At 56.3% G+C, this 18,603-nt stretch overlaps 1 protein-coding gene across 1 annotated transcript in view; it reads right to left on the bottom strand.

The window, feature by feature from the left end:
* Window positions 1-18,603, bottom strand: part of SORCS2 (sortilin related VPS10 domain containing receptor 2) — a gene marked incomplete at both ends in the record, with an annotated part of 417,103 nt that overhangs the window by 63,082 nt on the left and 335,418 nt on the right. Inside the window, 2 exons of the mRNA XM_080697785.1 lie at window positions 1,555-1,628; window positions 10,901-11,065. Coding sequence (XP_080553911.1) covers window positions 1,555-1,628; window positions 10,901-11,065 — 239 coding nt within the window. The remainder of the gene's footprint in view (window positions 1-1,554; window positions 1,629-10,900; window positions 11,066-18,603) is intronic.

Genomic DNA, 18,603 nt, shown 5'->3' with positions numbered 1-18,603 from the left:
GCAGAGCCTGGGCTGGTCACACCCTCTTGGCACAGGAAGCTCTGCTGCCAATGGTCCAGCAGCCTTCAAGATGTCACAGCCCAGGCGCGGACACCTCCCCTCCGGCACTTTTCACTGCTAGAGGACCTCCTGCCCACACCTGGGCAGGTACTGGAGCCAAGCAGGGGAAGGCAGAGGCCGTCCCTGGGTGAGCCTGGGGACAAGTGGGGACGCTCAAGCCCCTGGTGAGGGGCAGGCGCCGGGCATCCCAGCAGGGCTGCCAACACCTGGCACTGGCCAGACCAGGCACAGCCAGAGTCCAGGGCTGCTACAGAGGGCAGCACGGCCCAGGGAAGTGTCCTTGCATCTCCGAGCCTCAGTTTCCCCCTCTGTAATAGAGGGGACAGTGGGGCCACTGTAGGGCCTCCCTTGGAGGACACACTCAGACCCGCAGTCCAGTGCCTGGCAGGAAGTCCATACTTAAGTGGCTGGTGGCCATTGGGAAGACGGTATCCCGGGCTGCCAAGAGGAGGCATCGGAGCCCCCAGTGCCATGTCCCTTGCCCCCCCCCCTGTGGGGCCCGCAATGAACTTGCTTTGTGAGTAGCTTTGCAGAACCTTAGCGGCCCGGGCTCCTGACAGAACAAGGAGCCTTGGAATCCCCACCATCGGTACAGGGACAAAGCGCTCCCTGGGAATGCTGTCAGAACAGCGGAATTCACCACCTCCTATGGGCCCCCATCGGCTGGCTGTCACCAGTTCTGGGAGAAAGCCCACGGCCCCGAGCGGCCACCTGTCGGTGTGATTATCACTCCCACATTATAACTGTGAGCAACCTGGGGAATTTGAGGGAAGAAACAATTTGATTTGCCTGAGATAACAGCACGTTTGAATTATAGCCAATTCCCCTTTCAGCGTCTGCGGCTGTACTCTCTCTCTGGCCAGAGAGCTCTCCAAGAGCCAAGGCTGGACACCCCGGCCCCGGCCTGGATGTGCGCTCAGGTCTGCCGGATCCCCAGACCAGTGTGGCTCAGAACCCCCACTGCCTGCCCCCGGCCCCACCCCTGGGGACCCTCGCCCAGCAGCCCTGGCCCCTGACCACTGACACCAGCCACAGGCCAGCGATTGCTGGTGGCGTTGGCCCCCTTTCCCTGCCTGGCCCCTCAGCAGGCTGGGGCTGGGTGCATCCAAGTCGGGTCTCCATGCTGACCCCACCTGGGGCACACAGCAGGGAGGTGACACCCTGGACCAGGGAAGGGGGGAGCCCACCACCATGGGCAGACCCCAAGGGCTCAGTCCATCAGGGGTCAGGAGGAGGGAAGCGGGAAGAACAGGCCCACTTCATGAGGGCACCATGCCAGGCCCACACATCACACCTCTTTCCACTAGGAGGAAACAGGCCCATGGAGGGCTCTCGGCTGTAGGAAGCCACACGGCTAGCTCGGGTACAAACTGGGCCCGGGGGACGTTGAGCCCTGGACTCCTCATGGCCCCTAGGACTCCCTGCAGGAGCAGACAGAGACTCCGGGTGGGGGCCACAGGCAGGAGAGGCCCACGGCCCACGGTAGGCTCTCACCAGAACACGTGGTCCTTGGTCACTCGCTCCCGCACGAGGGTCCACTTCTTCCCCAGGTCAGACGACACGTAGAGCTTTAGGCAGAAACGAGAGAGAAATACTTAGGTCAGGATGCCAGGAGAGCGGCCACTTCTGTGGGAGGGATTCCCAGGAACATCAGTCTGGCCCCGTGGGTACATAGGCTCTGGCCCCAGGGCTGAAGTTGCAGAGAGGGCTCCCTGGGCCCTGGCGGGAGCCCAGGGTAAGATCCTCCAGGTGGAACCCAGGTAAGCCTCCCAGAGGGGCGCTCCTGAGCCCTGAAGCATGACCTTACAGGCCTGGGTGGGGCTAGAGGCTATGCCCCAGGCCAAGAGGGGACTGGAGTCTAACTGCCCCCAACACAGGGAACCAGGCTGGCCCAGCAGGACAGTGGAGACCCAAGGGTGCTGAGCAGGGGCAGAGGCTGTGCCTTGGCCTCAGGGTGCCCAGCTTCTCTGTTTCCTCCCCCTTCCAGCCCAGGCCAGTAGGGTTATCTGGGTCTATTCCTGGGCACCTGCTTTCTTTCCTTTCTCCAACTCTTCCGATGTTTTGTGAGCAACCCTGTGTCAAACTCCCTCTGCAAGGGGCATGGTATCCGCACTGAACAGCGAGTGCTGCGGCTTCAGCCAGCCCTTGGTGGTCAAGGGCATCGCAGCCAGCCAAGGCCCAGGTTGTCCAGGCGGAGGGAAAACTGGGTGCTGTCCCCGCAAATCGAGGTGCCTGGCAGGCTCGGCAGGTGGCGCATGTAGCTCCAGGTGCTGGGCCTGAGGCAGCGTGAGGCCCAGGCTGTAGTTTGATTAAGTCCCCCCAAAGCTCATGTGTTGGAAACAAAACCCTCAGATTCGTGTGGGTGGGATTTGGGAGGTGACCGCGGTTCCATGAGGGGCTGAGTGAGGGAAGCTGGCTCTATCAGGAGAGGAATGGACACCTGAGATGACGGCTGCCCTGTCTCCCACGGGAGGCCCCTGCCCATGAAGACATGTCTGCCCCATGCTGGTGGACTTCAGCCTCCAGAACCTAAACCAAGTAAGCAGAACTCTACCCCGCAAATCACCGCTCCCAGCGGGCTGAGACAGCCAGGCTCGCAGGCACCGACCTGGAGGCAGGCACAGCCTCCGACTGCAGCTTTGAGGTAGGGGTTAGGGAAGAGGTCTAAGCAGGGCGGCCATGGCGTCTCCCCTGGGCAGGCTTTGGTGCCACATCAGGCCTCCAGGCATCCTCTCTGGCACCCTGGCAGTGGGCCTGTGTGACCGAGGAGGGCTGGACGTGCATGTGAAGACACAGCCAGCTGAGCTCGGCCTCTGCTTCCCAGTGGCCACGTCATACCCAGGCCTCAGTTTCCCCAGTGATAAAACAATGTCCCCGGCCATGACATTTTCAAGGGGAGCTGTTATTCCAGGGGTCTTGGGGATCCAGCCGGGCCAGCTCCTAGAAGACTGCACTGTACACAGCCCCAGGACCTTGCATGTGTGTCAAAGCTCTTCTGAGCCTCGGTTTACCCACTTTTTTGCGGTACTGGGGATGGAACCCAGGGACATTCAACCTCTGAGCGACACCCTCAGCCCTATTTTTTATTCTTTATTTTGAAACATAAATTTTGTCTCACTGAGTTGCAAAGGGCATCACTAAGCAGCTGAGGCTGTCCACAAACCACCATCCTCCTGTCTCATCCTCCCAAATGCTGAGATTACAAGCGTGCACCACCACGCCCAGCTAATTTATCCACTTTTAAAAATGGGAATCTGCATTCCTGTCTTAAGGGGACACTTCAGGATTGCCCCAGGCACCCTGCAACATGGCTGCACTTGTGTGTGTTCAATGACCCTTGCCATGTGGCACCAAGGATAAGTAGGTCACAGCAGGTCTGTCCTGTGACTTGAATGCCTTCCTTCACTCCTTCTGCAGTTGAGTGTGTCTAGAATGAGTCAGGAAGGAAGGAGCCTTCCCTGCAGCTGCAGAAAGGCAGGCATGTCCTGCTGCATCACTGAGCACAAACGTGCCCGAGCCCCTTCCCGAGGGTTGAGGCAAAGGCCCCCCAAGTCCCTGCTTCCGGATGGCTGCTTCTCCCAGAACTCCCCATCGGCTTCTGGGGAGGCAGTTCTTTGGCTGGTTCTCTGAACGAATACTCTGTCATCCTGGCAAGGACATTGAGATCCTGTCCCTTTAACTCTGAAGTCACCTTTGCTAGGCCCCGCCCCATTGGTCTCACCTGCCTGGAGAAAACACCCAGGGCTACAGAGATTTTCCTACTTAGAGGCTGAGAGTCTGCACCTCAGTTGGGCTCACAGCCCCCTGACCGCTCCAGACCCTTCTATGCAGAATGGCAACCCGGCTGAGCATCCGCACACACGGGCCTCCTGCGCCCAGCTCTTCATGCCGCTGCTACCCGTTGGGCTCGCTGTGGCCCCTGGGACCTCACGGGCATGGCTGATCCCTCTGCCCGGAGCCAGCCCACCTCTCCCTGCCACCTGGCTCACTCCACTCTTTCAGGGAAGTCTCCATCCTCGTCCCCTGATGAGTAAGTACCCCAGACTCCCTTTCCCCCAGAGCTCCCTCTGATGAGGTGTGAGTGTCCCTCTGATGGGTGAAGACTACTCCATGGTCCCCAGGTATGCACGGGCCTCCCTGATGCCTGCTTGGGTCCTGGATGTCTCCTGCATGGGATACTGTACTGGTCCTCAGGGGCTGCCGTGCATGACGCCACAGACCACGGTTAAACGGCACGTGTTTATCCTCTCCTGGTCCTGGAGGCCAGAAGGCTTGGCTCCAGGTGTGGGCAGGCAGGCTCATTGCTCTGTGGCTGGCAGTGGGCATCTCTGCTCTGTGTGTCTGGGTGCAGACCTCCGCTTCTTGTAAGAACACCAGTCAGATTGCACAGGTTGACTCGGTCATCTCATTTACCTTTAACGGCCTCTGTAAAGGCTCTGTCTCCACATACAATCGCGTGATAAAGTCCCAGGGCATCTCCATAACTGGTAAGCACCACCTGCCACCTGCACCTCTGAAGTCCAGCCCCTCTCAGCAGCCTGCATCTCTGAGGTGTGTTCCCCAGCCACCTGCCCTGCGTGCGCTATGGGAGAGACGTGCCCCTCTGACGTCCCAGCCTGTGGCCTGGGGGGATTTACTTCCCACGTTTCTGCACACCGCACACTGCCCATGGGTCTCCCAACCCTGGCCTCTCTCACCCTTCTGCACCAGAGCTGAGCCGGAGCCTTCACTGCCCAGTGCACACAGCATGTTTTCTAAATGAATGAACACATTTGACTCTGGGGCAAGAGCTTGCAAACCTATTTTGCGAAGGGCCAGGGGTTAAGTATTTCCACCTCTGCAGGCCAGGCAGCCTCCGAGCAACCATCTGTCTTTGATTTTGGAGCAGCAAAGTGGCCAGAGATGGTGCATAAGCCAGTGGTAAGGCTGTGTGCCAATAAAACTTTATTTACAGGAACAGGCCCTTGTGTTATGATGATATGTTATCATCATATCCCTGCTCGGGGGTACGTGATAAGAAACTCTCACCTTTAATATCTACAAAGGACTTTCAAATAAAGTTCCATCCCTCGGACATACGTTTCTCCAGGGCTAGGGACTCCTGTGCCTTATCAAGTATGTGGCACGGATCCTGGCAGGATTTGGAACCAGAAAACATTTGTGCACGGGGTTGTACTTACTTTTCTGTTTGGACCTTAATGAGAGTGTCTGTTAGCAATTGCAGCCTGTTTAACACGCGTACACACACATCCATACAAAGACACACCACAAACACAGCCAGACGGTCGACTCCCTCTTTGCAGATAGAAGGACTAAAGCTCAGAGAAGCAGAAAAGTTGCTCAAGGTCAAACAGTGTGGACTTCCTGCGGCAATCCCCACCGTGTACCCCTGAGTCCACGGATCTGTGTCTGTGGTGAGGAGTGCTCTGGAAGGATGACTGGTATATTAGTTCTTTTATTTCAATGGGCAAAATACCTAACAAGAACAGCTGAGAGGAGAAAAGATTTATTCTGACTCAAGTTTCAGAGGCTCCGTCCATAGTTGGCCAGCTCCAAGGCAGAAACCTTGGTGGAGGAAAGCTACGTCGCTCATGGCAGCCAGGAAGCAGAGGGAGGAGACAAGGGCGGCCGGGGACAGATCCAGTCCGAGGCCACACCCCAGGCAGCCACCTTTCCAGCCGCGTCCAGCCTCGGAGCTTGCTGTACTGCTAACACGTGAGCTTTTCTGGGGGCACTCTGGATTCAAGCCATAACAACTGGTCACCTTGCGCCCTTTCCCTGGGTTATCTGAGTGGCCCAGGCCAGGCCCCCTCTGCAAAGTCTCCGTTTACCCATCTGCAAGGCAGGAGAGAGCCACTCATACCCACAGTCTGCAGCCATTGGTTTCCAGGAGCGGTGATACAGCCTCCGCACCAATGGCTGATGTTATCATCATATCTCCGCCTTTGTACTTGTGTTTATGGCGCCTGTCCTGGAACTTAATGGAGCTTTTCCAATTCAGTCTCACGGGAGGTGACTTTACTATCTGCCATCAGTTTCTGCAGAAATAGACCATTTTTGCTAAATAAGCAAACAAACAAAAAACACCAGAAAATACACAAGAACAAACATACCGGGGACATTTCAGTCACTGTCATGCAGGCATCCTGTGGACAGCAGCCTGGAGCTGCCCTGGTTGGTGTCTTGGACGGGAGCAGAGGGAGCGTGTGCAGAGACACCTGCCAGCTGGTGTAAGGTGGGAATGCAGGCCAAGCAGCAGGGTGAGGTCGGAGGGAAAGTGGGCACACAGGAGCATGTGCCAGTATCTCACGTGGAAGGGAGCTGCTCTGCCCTGGACTCTCGTGGTAGAGGGATCTGGTTGGTGATCTGCAGTCCCTTCCTCCCTCACTCAGGGCACCTTTTTGCACTGCACAGTTTGGGAAGCGAACACCGACATTGCTCAGACTCCCTTGCAGCTAGACTCAGGGGTCAAGTCCTGGGTCAGGGGTTACCCCCATGAGGTCAGGGAGGGAAAAACGAGATAAGGTGCTTTCTTGTCCCCTTGGAATCTTCTGGTGGCCAGCAGTAGGTCGTGGGCACAAGCTTCAGCTCAGAGGGTGGAGAGGCAGCTGTGGGTAGGGGGCAGATGGATTCTACTTCTCATTGTCCCTGGCCAGGAGCACAGCTGCTCAAGGGCCATCACAGCTGCCTGCATCTTGGCTCTGACATGTGTCCTTGACCTCAGTAAGTCAAGTAGGCTTCTGGTGTCCAGCCTCCTGAAGGGCAGACGAGGTGGGTCAGGGCTGCAGGCTCCCAAGCTGCATCACTCTTGGGGCTCCTGCCCATAGTCTCCCCCCTACAGCTATGCACACTCTTTAGAAAGAACCCCATCTTGCATGTTGAATCCCCTCTCTGCTTAGATACTGGTGTGTGCTCCTTGCCCTGGGTCCAGGCAGAGGCCAGTGGTCAGTATAAAAGGTTGCACAATGAGGTGGAAAATTCTCATTGCTTCCCAGTGTTCTATTCCCAGGGAAAAATCTCACTTCCCCCAGGGTCTGAAGTCTGAGGTCAGGGACAGCCGTAAACATGGTGTCCATGTCTGAGTGCCAGCGGCAACTCAGCATCCCCCGACACTCACAGCGCCCAGGAGGCCTGAAGTCTGCACCTCGCACCCCAAAGGACAAGACCTTCCTCTCCTGAAAGTCACACCTGTTATCATGACAGCCCTGTTGATCTTTTCTCCCACATAGATACGTGCAAACGTGGCTTCAGTTAGGGCTGGAGAACAGGGGGCTTTCCTTTCCTTTCTCCCCCGTACGATCAACTTTATCACTCTGAAGTTGTACTAGAAAGTAGTGTACATGTACCCCCAATCCAGGACACCTCCTCCAGGAAGGCTTTTTTGATTTGCTCGCCCAAAGGTGTCTTAGCATCCCTCAATTTCTGAAAGACGGTCCCAGAATCTAATAAATTTCTCACAGTGCTGGCAAGCAGGAAAGCTTTTGAATAGGAAGTAAAGTAAAATAAAACTAAACAAAATACAAACGTGAGTCCAACTACATTGAGGAGTAAGTGCTCGTGGCTGTGCCTGCAAGCAGGGGTCTGAGGAGGCTGCCCACCAGGAAGGCAGGCGGGCGGGTACACGGCAGTATCTCCAGCATGTCAGCCGGGATGGGGAGGCCAGGCCTCGAGTCCTCCTGACCCCGGGGGCCTCATGAGTTTGCTGAGCCTTAGAGGAAAGCACGCTGGGCTGCCACCCAGGAAGCCTGTCCAGGCTCTGAGGCAGCCTTGGAGACTCCAAAACCACAGTGAAACAGCAGCAGGGAGAGCTGAGGGGAGGACAGAGGGCAGGACAGGTGCCCAAGCAAGGACAGGCCCTGAGAGAGGAGGGAGGGGAGCGGGCTTTGGCGCCTATGAAGCTGCAGGGCCTTGTGACCAGGGTGTCTATGTCCGCCCTTGTGACCTGCTCGGGGCACGTGAGAGCAGACAGTCGGATGTGGTTGGTGATACGCAGTATCCTTCCCCCCTCACTCACCTGTTGTGCTACACAGTCTGGCAAGCTAACACTGACATTGCTCGGACTCCCTTGCAGCTAGAGTCCTGAGTCAGGGGGTCACTCCCACGAGGTCAGGAGGGCAAAGATTGGAGGAGGTACTTTCCAGAGCTGTCGTGCTGGAGTGCTGGGTGGATTGCTCAGCCCCAACCCTCTGGTCACCATAAGAATACCATGCTCCCAGAAAGAATCAGCAGCCGGAGCCACGTCCAGCCACCCCAGCCATAAGGCAAAGCCAGGACCAGTAACCCAAGCACGTTGCTCAGACCACTGGGGCTGGGGGATGTGTGCCGTTTGGCGTGTTGCTGCAGACTCCTGCCTGACACACCAGACTGGTTGGAGTCCAGAGCTGGCTTTGGCCCACACGCCATCCAGGCTCTCGGGAATTAGAGAGCTTTAAAAACGCATAAAGTTCCCTGAACCTAAAGCCTTGCCGCCATCGTCATTAATTTCCCCAAATTCCTCATTCCTTTTACAACCACGACTAAGCCTCTTTGCTCCCTTTTCTCTTTCCTTATAGTTACAGAAAAGATCAAGGAAAATAACCAAGATTTCAGCTCCATTAATTTTTCAGGGCACCATAAATTAGAGCAATTGCAATGCAGTCAATTTCTGCAGGAAAATGAGCCTCTGTGATTGTGCTTTGCTCTAATTACATGGAAGGCTAAGTGGTGCTATCAATACCCACAAGCACATGCCGTCCACAGGAAGGTGCGGGGAGAGGGGGGCGCCCAATCCAGGGGAATGCGGGACAGCAGACAGCAAGGCTCAGCTCAGCCAGGAGCCTCTAGTTGGAGGGGTCTGACTTGCTTAATCCTATTGATAGATTTGTCATCTGTCCATTTATTCATTTATCTAATTAAACACCATCAATTCATTCATTTACCTCTCCACCTTCATCCAGGTACACATGCTTCCATCCACCCACCATCCACCCCAATCCATCTCTCCACCACCTACACACCTATATAACCATCCATCTATTCATTTACCCCACCCACGAACTCATCCATTTATTCATTCCTACCTCCACCCACTCACCTGTCCATCCATCCATCCATCCATCCATCCATCCATCCATCCATCCTTCTAACCCACCTATTCAACCATCCATCCATCCATCCATCCATCCATCCATCCATCCATCCATTTATCCATCTACCCCACCCATAAATCCATCCATCCATCCATCCATTTATCCATCTACCCCACCCATAAATCCATCCATCCATCCATCAACCCACTCACCCACCCACTAATCCATCCATCGATTTATCCATTCATCTGTCTACCCACCTGCCCATCAGTCTATCCATCCATGCACCTATCCATCCATCCTCAATCCAGCCAGCCAGCCTATATTTTCAGCCCAAAGTTGAGGTTAAAATGATGGGGGGAAAAAAATCAGACACTCTGTGCTCTCAAGAAGCTCAGCTAAGCACATGTGCAGGGCACAGGCAATAAATAAATAGCACAAATATAGAATTAATATTAAAATATCAGCATCACGAAAGAGAGGTGCTGGCCCCTGGAAGAGAGTGGAAGGTGGGGCCCAAGGCGGCCTGGGCTTGGAGAGGGAATCGCCCTCCACCCCACCCACCCCTGCCTGTTTCCACCTTTCTCCCAGCTAGGGGCTGGCCTGCATAGAGGGTGTCCACAGGCTCCCTCCCCCTGGGGGACACAAGGAGAAGAGCGGCAAGCTTGAGGGGGGCTGAGGCTGGGCTACTGCCCTCCCCTTCCTGACCCCAGCCAAGATGGGGCCTCTTTCTGATGTTTCTTGTACTCCACTTAGAGGAGGGGGCTGAGGCTGGGCTGTTTCCCCTCTCTACTGACTGCCCAGCTAAGACTCTTCCTGTGATGTTTCCTGTACCTCCACTTGGGCACGGTGGGAAGGTAAGCATGTCCCCCTGCCCCCAAAGACAGCCACAGCCTAATCCTTAGAATGGTGACTATCCCTTACAGGAAGAAAGACATCTTTGCAGATATGAGTGTTGAAGTGTGGAGATGTGGAGATTACCTTGGTTACGTGGGTAGGCCTGAAGTACACTGATATGCCACCTTATACAGGAGGGGGAGCATTCACGTACACACACGTGTGCGCGCGCGCACACACACACACACACACACACACACACACACACACACACACGGGGTTGTTATGAGGGGGAAGAGAGAGATGTGCAGGTGGGTGGGAGAGGCGCAGCCCCAGGTGAGGAATTTGGCAGCACCAGAACCCGCCAAGGTGGGGACGGGTTCTCCCCGGAGCCTCAGGAGGAAGCCCAGCTGTGCAGAGTCCTGTCCAGCTCAGCGGCACAGATTCCACCTGCGCCTCCAGAGCTGTGAGCATTTCTGGTATTTGGCCCCTGGTCTGTGGTCCTTGGTCCTCGTGGCTGCAGGACATCAAAGCCTTCTCCCCCAGCAATGGTGCTCCACCCCCTCCGGCCTCTTTTGGCCAGCGGTCTCATTGACCTGGGCTGGGCCCTGCTCTCTTCTCCCTTGCACCCCGGAGACCACGTCCTGGGGTGGGGGGCTCTGTGTTACCGCCTCTCTTGCCCACAGAAGGGCGCCCTCAGTTCTCCACAGTTTCCCTGAGGTAGGATGCCCCCGGGTTCCATCCCTAGTACCAAAAAAAGAAGGGAGACCATGAAGGGTGTGGAGCCTCCCAGACCCAGAGAGGCGCCTCCTGCACCAGCCTGCGTGTCTAAGTCCCACCGATGGAAAAGGCTACTCTATACGGACACTTGTGTGGCAGGGCTGGAGCAGGCGCCGCGGCCCCACAGACAGGCGTGTGACTCTGCGCCGTCTTACCTTGCTCTCCTTGGTGTAGGCCAGGACCTTGTCCTCTTCCTTGGGGTGGAAGGTGAGGGTCTCCACCAGGAAGGGCACAGGCTGCTTCTGGAAGCTGGCGCCTTCGTCGGTGCTCAGAAAGAGACTCTGCTCCCGGTCGCTGAGCGAAGAACCCACCAGGATGATCTGGAACACAGAGCGCACGAGTGGGTCTCCTGCCGGGACGGGGCCAGGCAGGCCGGGAGGCTGAGCCACAGGGGCCGCCCACGGTGCCAGCCACAGCCACCCCTCCTTCTCGCACTCGTTCACAGAGTGCCCCGGTGCCTGGAAGTGCTGCGGCTGCTAAGGCTGCACCACGAATCCAAGGCCCAAGGTCTCTGCCAGCCACAGTGGGGACCCGACAGAGAGGGGCAGCAAGCTGCCAAGGTCTCACAGCCGGTCAGGATGCAGCTGTGGTCAGGGCCTGAACATCTGGCTCCAGAGCCAGCCCCTAGCAGTGCTCTGCCGGGACCGTCCTGGCGGAGGGGCCTTTTTGCTGGGCCTGGAGCTGGGTGGCAGGTGGGTGGGGTGGGGTCGCCTTGCTTGGCTCCCCCAGGGAGAGTGCGTAGCCACGGGACCCACGTCAGCCTTCCCAAGCCCTGATGCCACGGTAGAAGACAATGCCACATCCCGGGCGCGAGTTGACGGGTTGCACAAAGCACTGCCTCTTAAGCGAACAGATGAATCCCATCTGCTCTTTCTTCCTGGGAAAGCTTTGTTGAGCTTCCCGGGGACATTAATTAGTCTCCTCCAGCACAAAGCCCTTCTCTCCCCAGCGAACCGAGGCCCCGGGAGATGGATGTGGCCTCCACTGAGACAGATCCCAGGGCGACTTTGATCCCTGAAGTAAGGACAAGGACGTGTCCAGTGGGGCGTGCGTACATGGAAAGCGGTGGGCCCCGGCTTGCACAGCGGTGTTTAAAGGAAGCCTAACAAGGGAGCGTCTAGGAGCACGTGCAAGGTGTGCAGAGGGGCGTGCTTTCTACGCATCTCACGCGGCGCGATGGCCCTGTGTATCATCTTCTGTCAAAGGGAAGCAAGTGTGTACGTAAACAGGAATATTTTGTCAGTGGAAAATGCACAGAAACCGGGACAAAAAGCAACAGCGTCTAAGTGCCAGGGCTACAAACAACATGTGTCTTCTGTTGAATAGACTTTATTTTAGCACCGTTTCAGATTTACGGGAAAGATGCCCAGACCCCGCGGGAGCTCCCCTGTACACCTGAGCCCGGTGCTGCGCGTTGGCACCCCTTGGATCACGGTGCACGTCTGTCACCCCGAGCTCCGGCACCAAGGTGGGCACGTTCCCATCACCTACACGCCTCAGCAGAGCTTCCTTTTCTCTCCCGGGACCTGGGACACCACGTGACATGTGGTTGCTACGTCTACGGGCTCTGCGTGTCTGCGGCAGTTCCAGACTTTCCTTGTTCTGATGTCGTTGGCAGCTCTGAGCAGGACCATGGGGGGAAGTGTCAGCCTCATCACGTCACACCAGGGCCGAGCTGTCAGCCGGCCCAGCGCGGGGACAGTGCCCTGGCCGCCAGCGCCCCGTGCCAGGACCCTCCACCGCCCTGAGCCCCTGTCTCCTCCCCACACCGTCCCCTCCGGGAGACACTGCGTGGCATGCTTCTTACAGAGTAAGATTCACGCTCACCTCCTTGAGGATGCCGGAGCCATGTAAATTATCTGGCATTGTGCTATGTGGGAGGTTGTCTCTTCTCCCCTATTATTTATTTAATCATTTATTTGTATCACGAAATATTTATTTTACATGTTGAATTGCAGTTCAGTACTTCGTGTGTGTGTGTGTGTGTGTGTGTGTGTGTGTGTGTGTGGTGCTGGGGATGAAACCTAGGGGCATTCTACTTCTGAGCTACATCCCCAGCCCTATTTTATTTTTTATTTTGAAGAAGGTCTCACGAAGTTGCTGAGGCTGGCCTTGAACTGGTGATCCTCCTGTCTCAGCCTCCCAAATACTGAGATTATAGGTGTGCACCACCGCGCCTGACTAATCCAGGACTATTTTGACACTTCATTGCTCAAATCGTCCAGCTCTGGCTCTCAGGAGCTCTTTCAGCATGGCCTCGGGTCCCCTGGACATGCTCCATTCTTTCCCTAACTATTCTATACTAAGCATGGATCCCCACATAACCAGGACAAACAAAAATGCCCAGCGGTCCCCACAAAGCTGTCCCTATACACTCCGTGCTCCAAGCTCCCCCTAGAGGCAGCAGCCTGCATGCCTGCCTCAGCTGGGGCCCTGCTAGAGGAGGTCTGGCCTCCCAGGAAGGTCCCAACCCCAGGGAGGTCATCCATCCCAGGGAGGTCCCATCCCAGAGAGGTCATCCATCCCAGGAAGTCCCAACCCCAGGGAGGTCATCCATCCCAGGGAGGTCCCATCCCAGGGAGGTCCCATCCCAGGGAGGTCATCCATCCCAGGGATGTCCCGACCCCAGGGAGGTCATCCATCCCAGGGAGGTCCCGATCCCAGGGAGGTCCTGATCCCAGGGAGGTCATCCATCCCAGGAAGGTCCCATCCCAGGGAGGTCCCATCCCAGGGAGGTCATCCATCCCAGGGATGTCCCGACCCCAGGGAGGTCATCCATCCCAGGGAGGTCCCATCCCAGAGAGGTCATCCATCCCAGGGAGGTCCCGATCCCAGGGAGGTCATCCATCCCAGGGAGGTCCCATCCCAGAGAGGTCATCCATCCCAGGGAGGTCCCGACCCCAGGGAGGTCATCATCCCAGGGAGGCCTGATCCCCAGGGAGGTCATCCATCCCAGGGAGGTCCCGACCCCAGGAAGGTCATCCATCCCAGGAGGTCCCGACCCCAGGGAGGTCATCCATCCCAGGGAGGTCCCGATCCCAGGGAGGTCATCCATCCCAGGGAAGTCCCGACCCCAGGGAGGTCATCCATCCCAGGGAGGTCCCATCCCAGGGAGGTCCTGATCCCAGGGAGGTCATCCATCCCAGGGAGGTCCCGACCCCAGGGAGGTCATCCATCCCAGGGAGGTCCCGACCCCAGGGAGGTCATCCATCCCAGGGAAGTCCTGATCCCCAGGGGGCCTGGAGTTTTCTTGGGAAAGTGTGTCTCCAAACTGGTATGCATTCCAAAGTGTTGTTGGGATGCACCTGCTGGCTCTACCCCTGGGTGGACGGTGTACTTTGGTGACTCTTGGTATTTTTGCCTCTGGCTTCCAGCACAGACCATGCAGGACAGACATGGGATTAAATGTGGGCAGATCTAGAGATCCGTCTCAGCCCTGTGCCTGTTTTTGACCTCTCAGGGAAAACCTCCTTGTACACGTTGAAGTAGCCCAGAGAGCACAGGTCGGAAGGAGCTGCCCTGTTACTGTGCAGCGGCGCACAGCATCCCCCTGTGGTTCTCCCACGGTTGCTGAACCGTGTGCTTTAAACAAGGACTCAAGTGTGCAGGAGCAGGACCAGAGAAGAGGGAAAACAGCCCACAGGTGCAGAGCAGCTATGAAGCTAAGGGAGGCTTCCCGGAGGAGGGGGCATCCATCTAGTCTGCAGAATGGAGAGGAATCTGGCCCCAGATCAAGAGAGGGCATTTCATGTGCAGTGGGGGGATGCCTTTGGGCACAGAGGCTGCCTCGCTCTGACCCCAGGCTCCCAGCAGCATCAACTCCAAGTTGCTCCCCTTGGCTGAGACCATTTGCCACCTGACCCCGTGCATGCACTGTGCCCTGTGTTGGAATGCACAGCAGGACCGAGGTATGCCCACTCTACCACTGGTGATTCAGAATCCAGTCTTGAATTTTTTTTTTTTTTTTTGCAGTACTCGGGATGGAACCCAGGGGCATTGTACCTCCGAGATACACCCCCAGCCCTATTTTTTACTTTTTATTTTGAAACAGGGTCTCACTTAGTTGCAAAGGGCCTAAGTAGTTGAGGTTGTCCACCAACCACAATCCTCTGGTCTCCACCTCCTGAACTCTGGGATTACAAGCACGTGCTACCATGTCCGGCCAATCTTGAATTTTTCAATGTCACCCAACACCCTGTGTGATCAAATTAAAATAGCTTCCTCCACATTTTCTGAGGATAAAATTCCAGGCAATTTCAATAAACCCAAATGTTTTTTTATTCCTTTCTTTTTGGCATCTCTGCTTTGCAGGTGGCCAGTGCCCAAGCACCGCCTGCCTTCATGACGGGAGAATCTTCCCCTGGCCACCTGCTAGCCACACCCCTCTCCTCCACTGAGGCACACTTCAAAAGCTACCCCCTCTTGGCAGCCAGCCCTTCCTGCAGGCCTCTCCTTACAGTCACATCCCAGCCTGGGCACAGACCCCGGCACCACGCCAGTGCTGGGATCCCAGAAAACAGGTGCTATTCATGGACCACGGGAAGGCTTGGTCACGGGGTCACCTGTGCACCACAACCCCCGTGCACGTCCTCAGACAGGCCATGGCTGACCCCGAGGTGAGAAGAGAAAAGCCCTGGCCAGGGGCCCAGCAATCTGGACAGGGCTATTTTTGTTCTCGGAGCTGGAAGAGTAAGCCAGGAAAGATGGAGGGGAAGAGAGAGCTGACGAGAAAAGGGGTATTGGAGCAAAGAAAACAAATCAATTAGCACCGTGCCAGGAGGAGGCTGGCAGATTGTTCTTCCAAATTTGGAACTAGACTCTATTTTCAATGGTGTATTTTTACTGCCTGCTATTCCGGGGGAGACATATGGTACCTGTGCTGGGTCCTGCAGGCCTGTGGGGCTAAACCTTGCCAGAGAAATACTCCACAGGTTCACTGCACTGACAGTCCATCCGAAACATAAGCCCCAAAGGCTATAACCTGCAGGGCCAGCAGTGGTCAGGGGCCAGGGCAAGGGCGGAGCCAGGTAGGAAGCTCATTTTACTAAACACCCACGGGTCACCTGCCCGGAAGGTGCAATGATCCCATTTCTCAGATGAGGAAGCCAAGGCCAGAGACTGAGTCCCTAGTGGGAGATCTCAGTACCAGTCCAGCTCAGACCCGGGTCCTCTCTTCCTTTGCCACTCACCTGCCCCACCCCACAAACATCATGGCCAAAGACAGTACTGCACCCGTCCAGAGGCAGTTAACAAACACGTGGGGGGGGGGTCCTGATACAGCAGACATGGACGATTCTAGAAAGATCTCTCCCACCTACAAAGACTGGAAGTGGCTTCCAGAAGTGCGCAGGGTCTGGAGGAACTTCTGGGAAGAATGTTGGGGAGAGGAGGGGCTTCCATGCCCCGCTGGCCTTGATCTTCAAGCACATTCTCTGGCTCATTCAACACGGCTCCTGAGGGCTCCTGAGCTCGTACTGCGCCCGGACCGTGGGGCCCCTGCCCCAGGCACTCACAGAGACCAGCAGTCACCTCGCAGGTGCCCGGAGCCTGAGTTATGGGCGTCCTGGGCACATGAAGGAACAGAGCAGGCAGGAGGTTCCCACAGCGATGGCACAGCTTCCGTGTGAAGGGCTGGGGTCCCGGCAGACAGGGCCAGGCCGTGAGGGACCTGCGCCGGACTCCGTCCCTCCCAGCTGGCCACCAGGTCCGCCTGACCCTTCTCTGGCTCTGCAAACTGGGCCCGCCTCTCCGCACAGCTGGGGCTGCGTCCACCCAGGGCTTTGCTTAGGCCCCTGCGGTCATGTGCTGGAGTCCCCGCGTGGTCCACGCTCTCTTTCTACCACGAGGCTCCAGCTCCCCCAAAAGGGGGTGCTAAAGTTTCAGCCTGCCTGCAACCGTGTGCCTCTAACCAGATACTTGGTGCTTTTTTAAAAAAAAGAAAAGAAAAAGAAACACACTGGGGGGCATTTCTTGGCCCCACCTGCTAGAGACGCTGGCTGAACACTGCCCAGCGCTTAGACTTCCACTCAAAGCTCTCCACCCTGGGATGGCTCTGTGGCTCCGCCCTTCCCCAGTTCAGGCCCCAAAGGTCCCTGTCCAGGCCCCAGGATCGGCGTCCTCCTGGGTTACCTGTGTAGAGAAAACTCGCCCGTCTCGTCTATTCGTGGCTGCACAGATGTGCCCAGCTGGGCACACAGAAAACTTGGCTTTGACGCTGGGAGAAACAGACAGAGGAGACAAACAGATATAGCGGCATCTGCCCCCAGCTCTCAAATTAGAATCTGCCCAGTCTCCATCGTGTCTGCGTGAGTCACCGCGGGAGCGGAAGAACTCGCCCACCAGCGCCGGCTCTTGGCTCTTGGCCCCGGAGAGGACCTGCAGGACGGTCAGCGCAGGGGGTGGGCTGGCCTGCAGAGGCCACCTGCCCGGGTCACTCTCAGGATACACGGTCTGCCTCGGGCACACTGGGAGCTGGGGGTGGTGAAGGGCTGCGGGCATCAACCGGGTGAGACAGCAGGTTGGTCTGGCCCAGGGGGACCTGGGAGGAGAAGGCAGAGGCCAGAGACATCCCAGAGAGGAATTCAGGGACTTGGGTGGGAAACGAACGAAACAGAAGCCGAGGAGTGAGCCGGCCTGCTGGCCGGGGAGGGCTGGACGCCATTCCATGCTGTTCACAGAGATGGGGACGCAGAGGCAGCTAGCTGACGGAGGGCACCCTGAGCTCCATCTGAGCCACAGAGATGCCCAAGGTGCCCGCGTAGAGGGAGGGACTCTGTCCACAGCAGCTGCACCCAGTAAGGAAGCCACACTGGCATTTGAGGGTTACATGCACAGACATGTGGCCAGGGACCTGGAAGTGGATCAGCCCCAGGTGGCCACTGGACATTTATTCTCTGAGCCATTTTTTTTTTTTTTTTTTTTTTGCGGGTCTGGGGATGAAACCCAGGGGCATTTGACCACTGAGGTACACCCCTGCCCTATATTTTATTCTTTGTTTTGAAACAGGGTATCATTAAGTTACAGAGGGCATCACTGAGTAGCTGAGGGGGTCTGGGAACCGCGATCCTCTGGTCTCAGCCTCCCGAATGCTGGGATTACAAGAAGCCACCACGTCCGGCTTCTCTGAGCCATTTGAAACAGGATGTGTAAGGGAGAAAGAACTGGGGTGGGGTGGAGACCAGAGGGGCCCGCAGAGAGGAGCCCAGTAGGGCAGCAAGGGGAAGCTGGGGAAGGGCCGAGGCCGGGGGTCCTTCTGGGGGTCCCAGACACCTGGTCCTGCTCACTCCACGCTCTGCCCGTTGACATCCCCTTACCTTCAGACATGAGACTGACCTCTCCTCTGTAAGCATTTAAAAAAATGTCCTATTTTTATGTTAATCTTAAAATCAACATTAGATACTAAAATCAACACTATATGTATGCATATATATGTATATATTTTTATTTATGTATATAGGGGATTTATGATATTTGGGATTGAACCCAAGGACATTCTACCTCCAAACTACACTCTCGGCCCTTTTTATTTATTTATTTTATTTATTTAGAAACAGAGGCTGGCCTCAAGCCTGTGATCCTCCTGCTTTAGCCTTCTAAGAATCCCAGGGGATTGCAGGTGTGATCACTATACCTGGCTAAATTAATACTATTTTAATCAATAAATCATAATCGTGTACATTTATGGGGTATACCCCAAGATATACACACAGAATATGGAATGATTAAATCCAGCTAATTGACACATCCATCACCGTAGCTGCTTATCAGGAGAAACATCAGAGTTTCAGGACTGCTAAGAATAAACCTCAGTCAGCGACAGCTGCCCGTCAGGGCCCTCCTCGAAGGCCCACCCCGCACG

Source organism: Muscardinus avellanarius (assembly GCF_963383645.1).
Source record: "Muscardinus avellanarius genome assembly, chromosome: 6".
NCBI lineage: Eukaryota > Metazoa > Chordata > Mammalia > Rodentia > Gliridae > Muscardinus > Muscardinus avellanarius.
The sequence above is the reverse complement of the archived record's forward strand: the minus strand, read 5'-3'. Positions and strand labels throughout refer to the sequence as shown.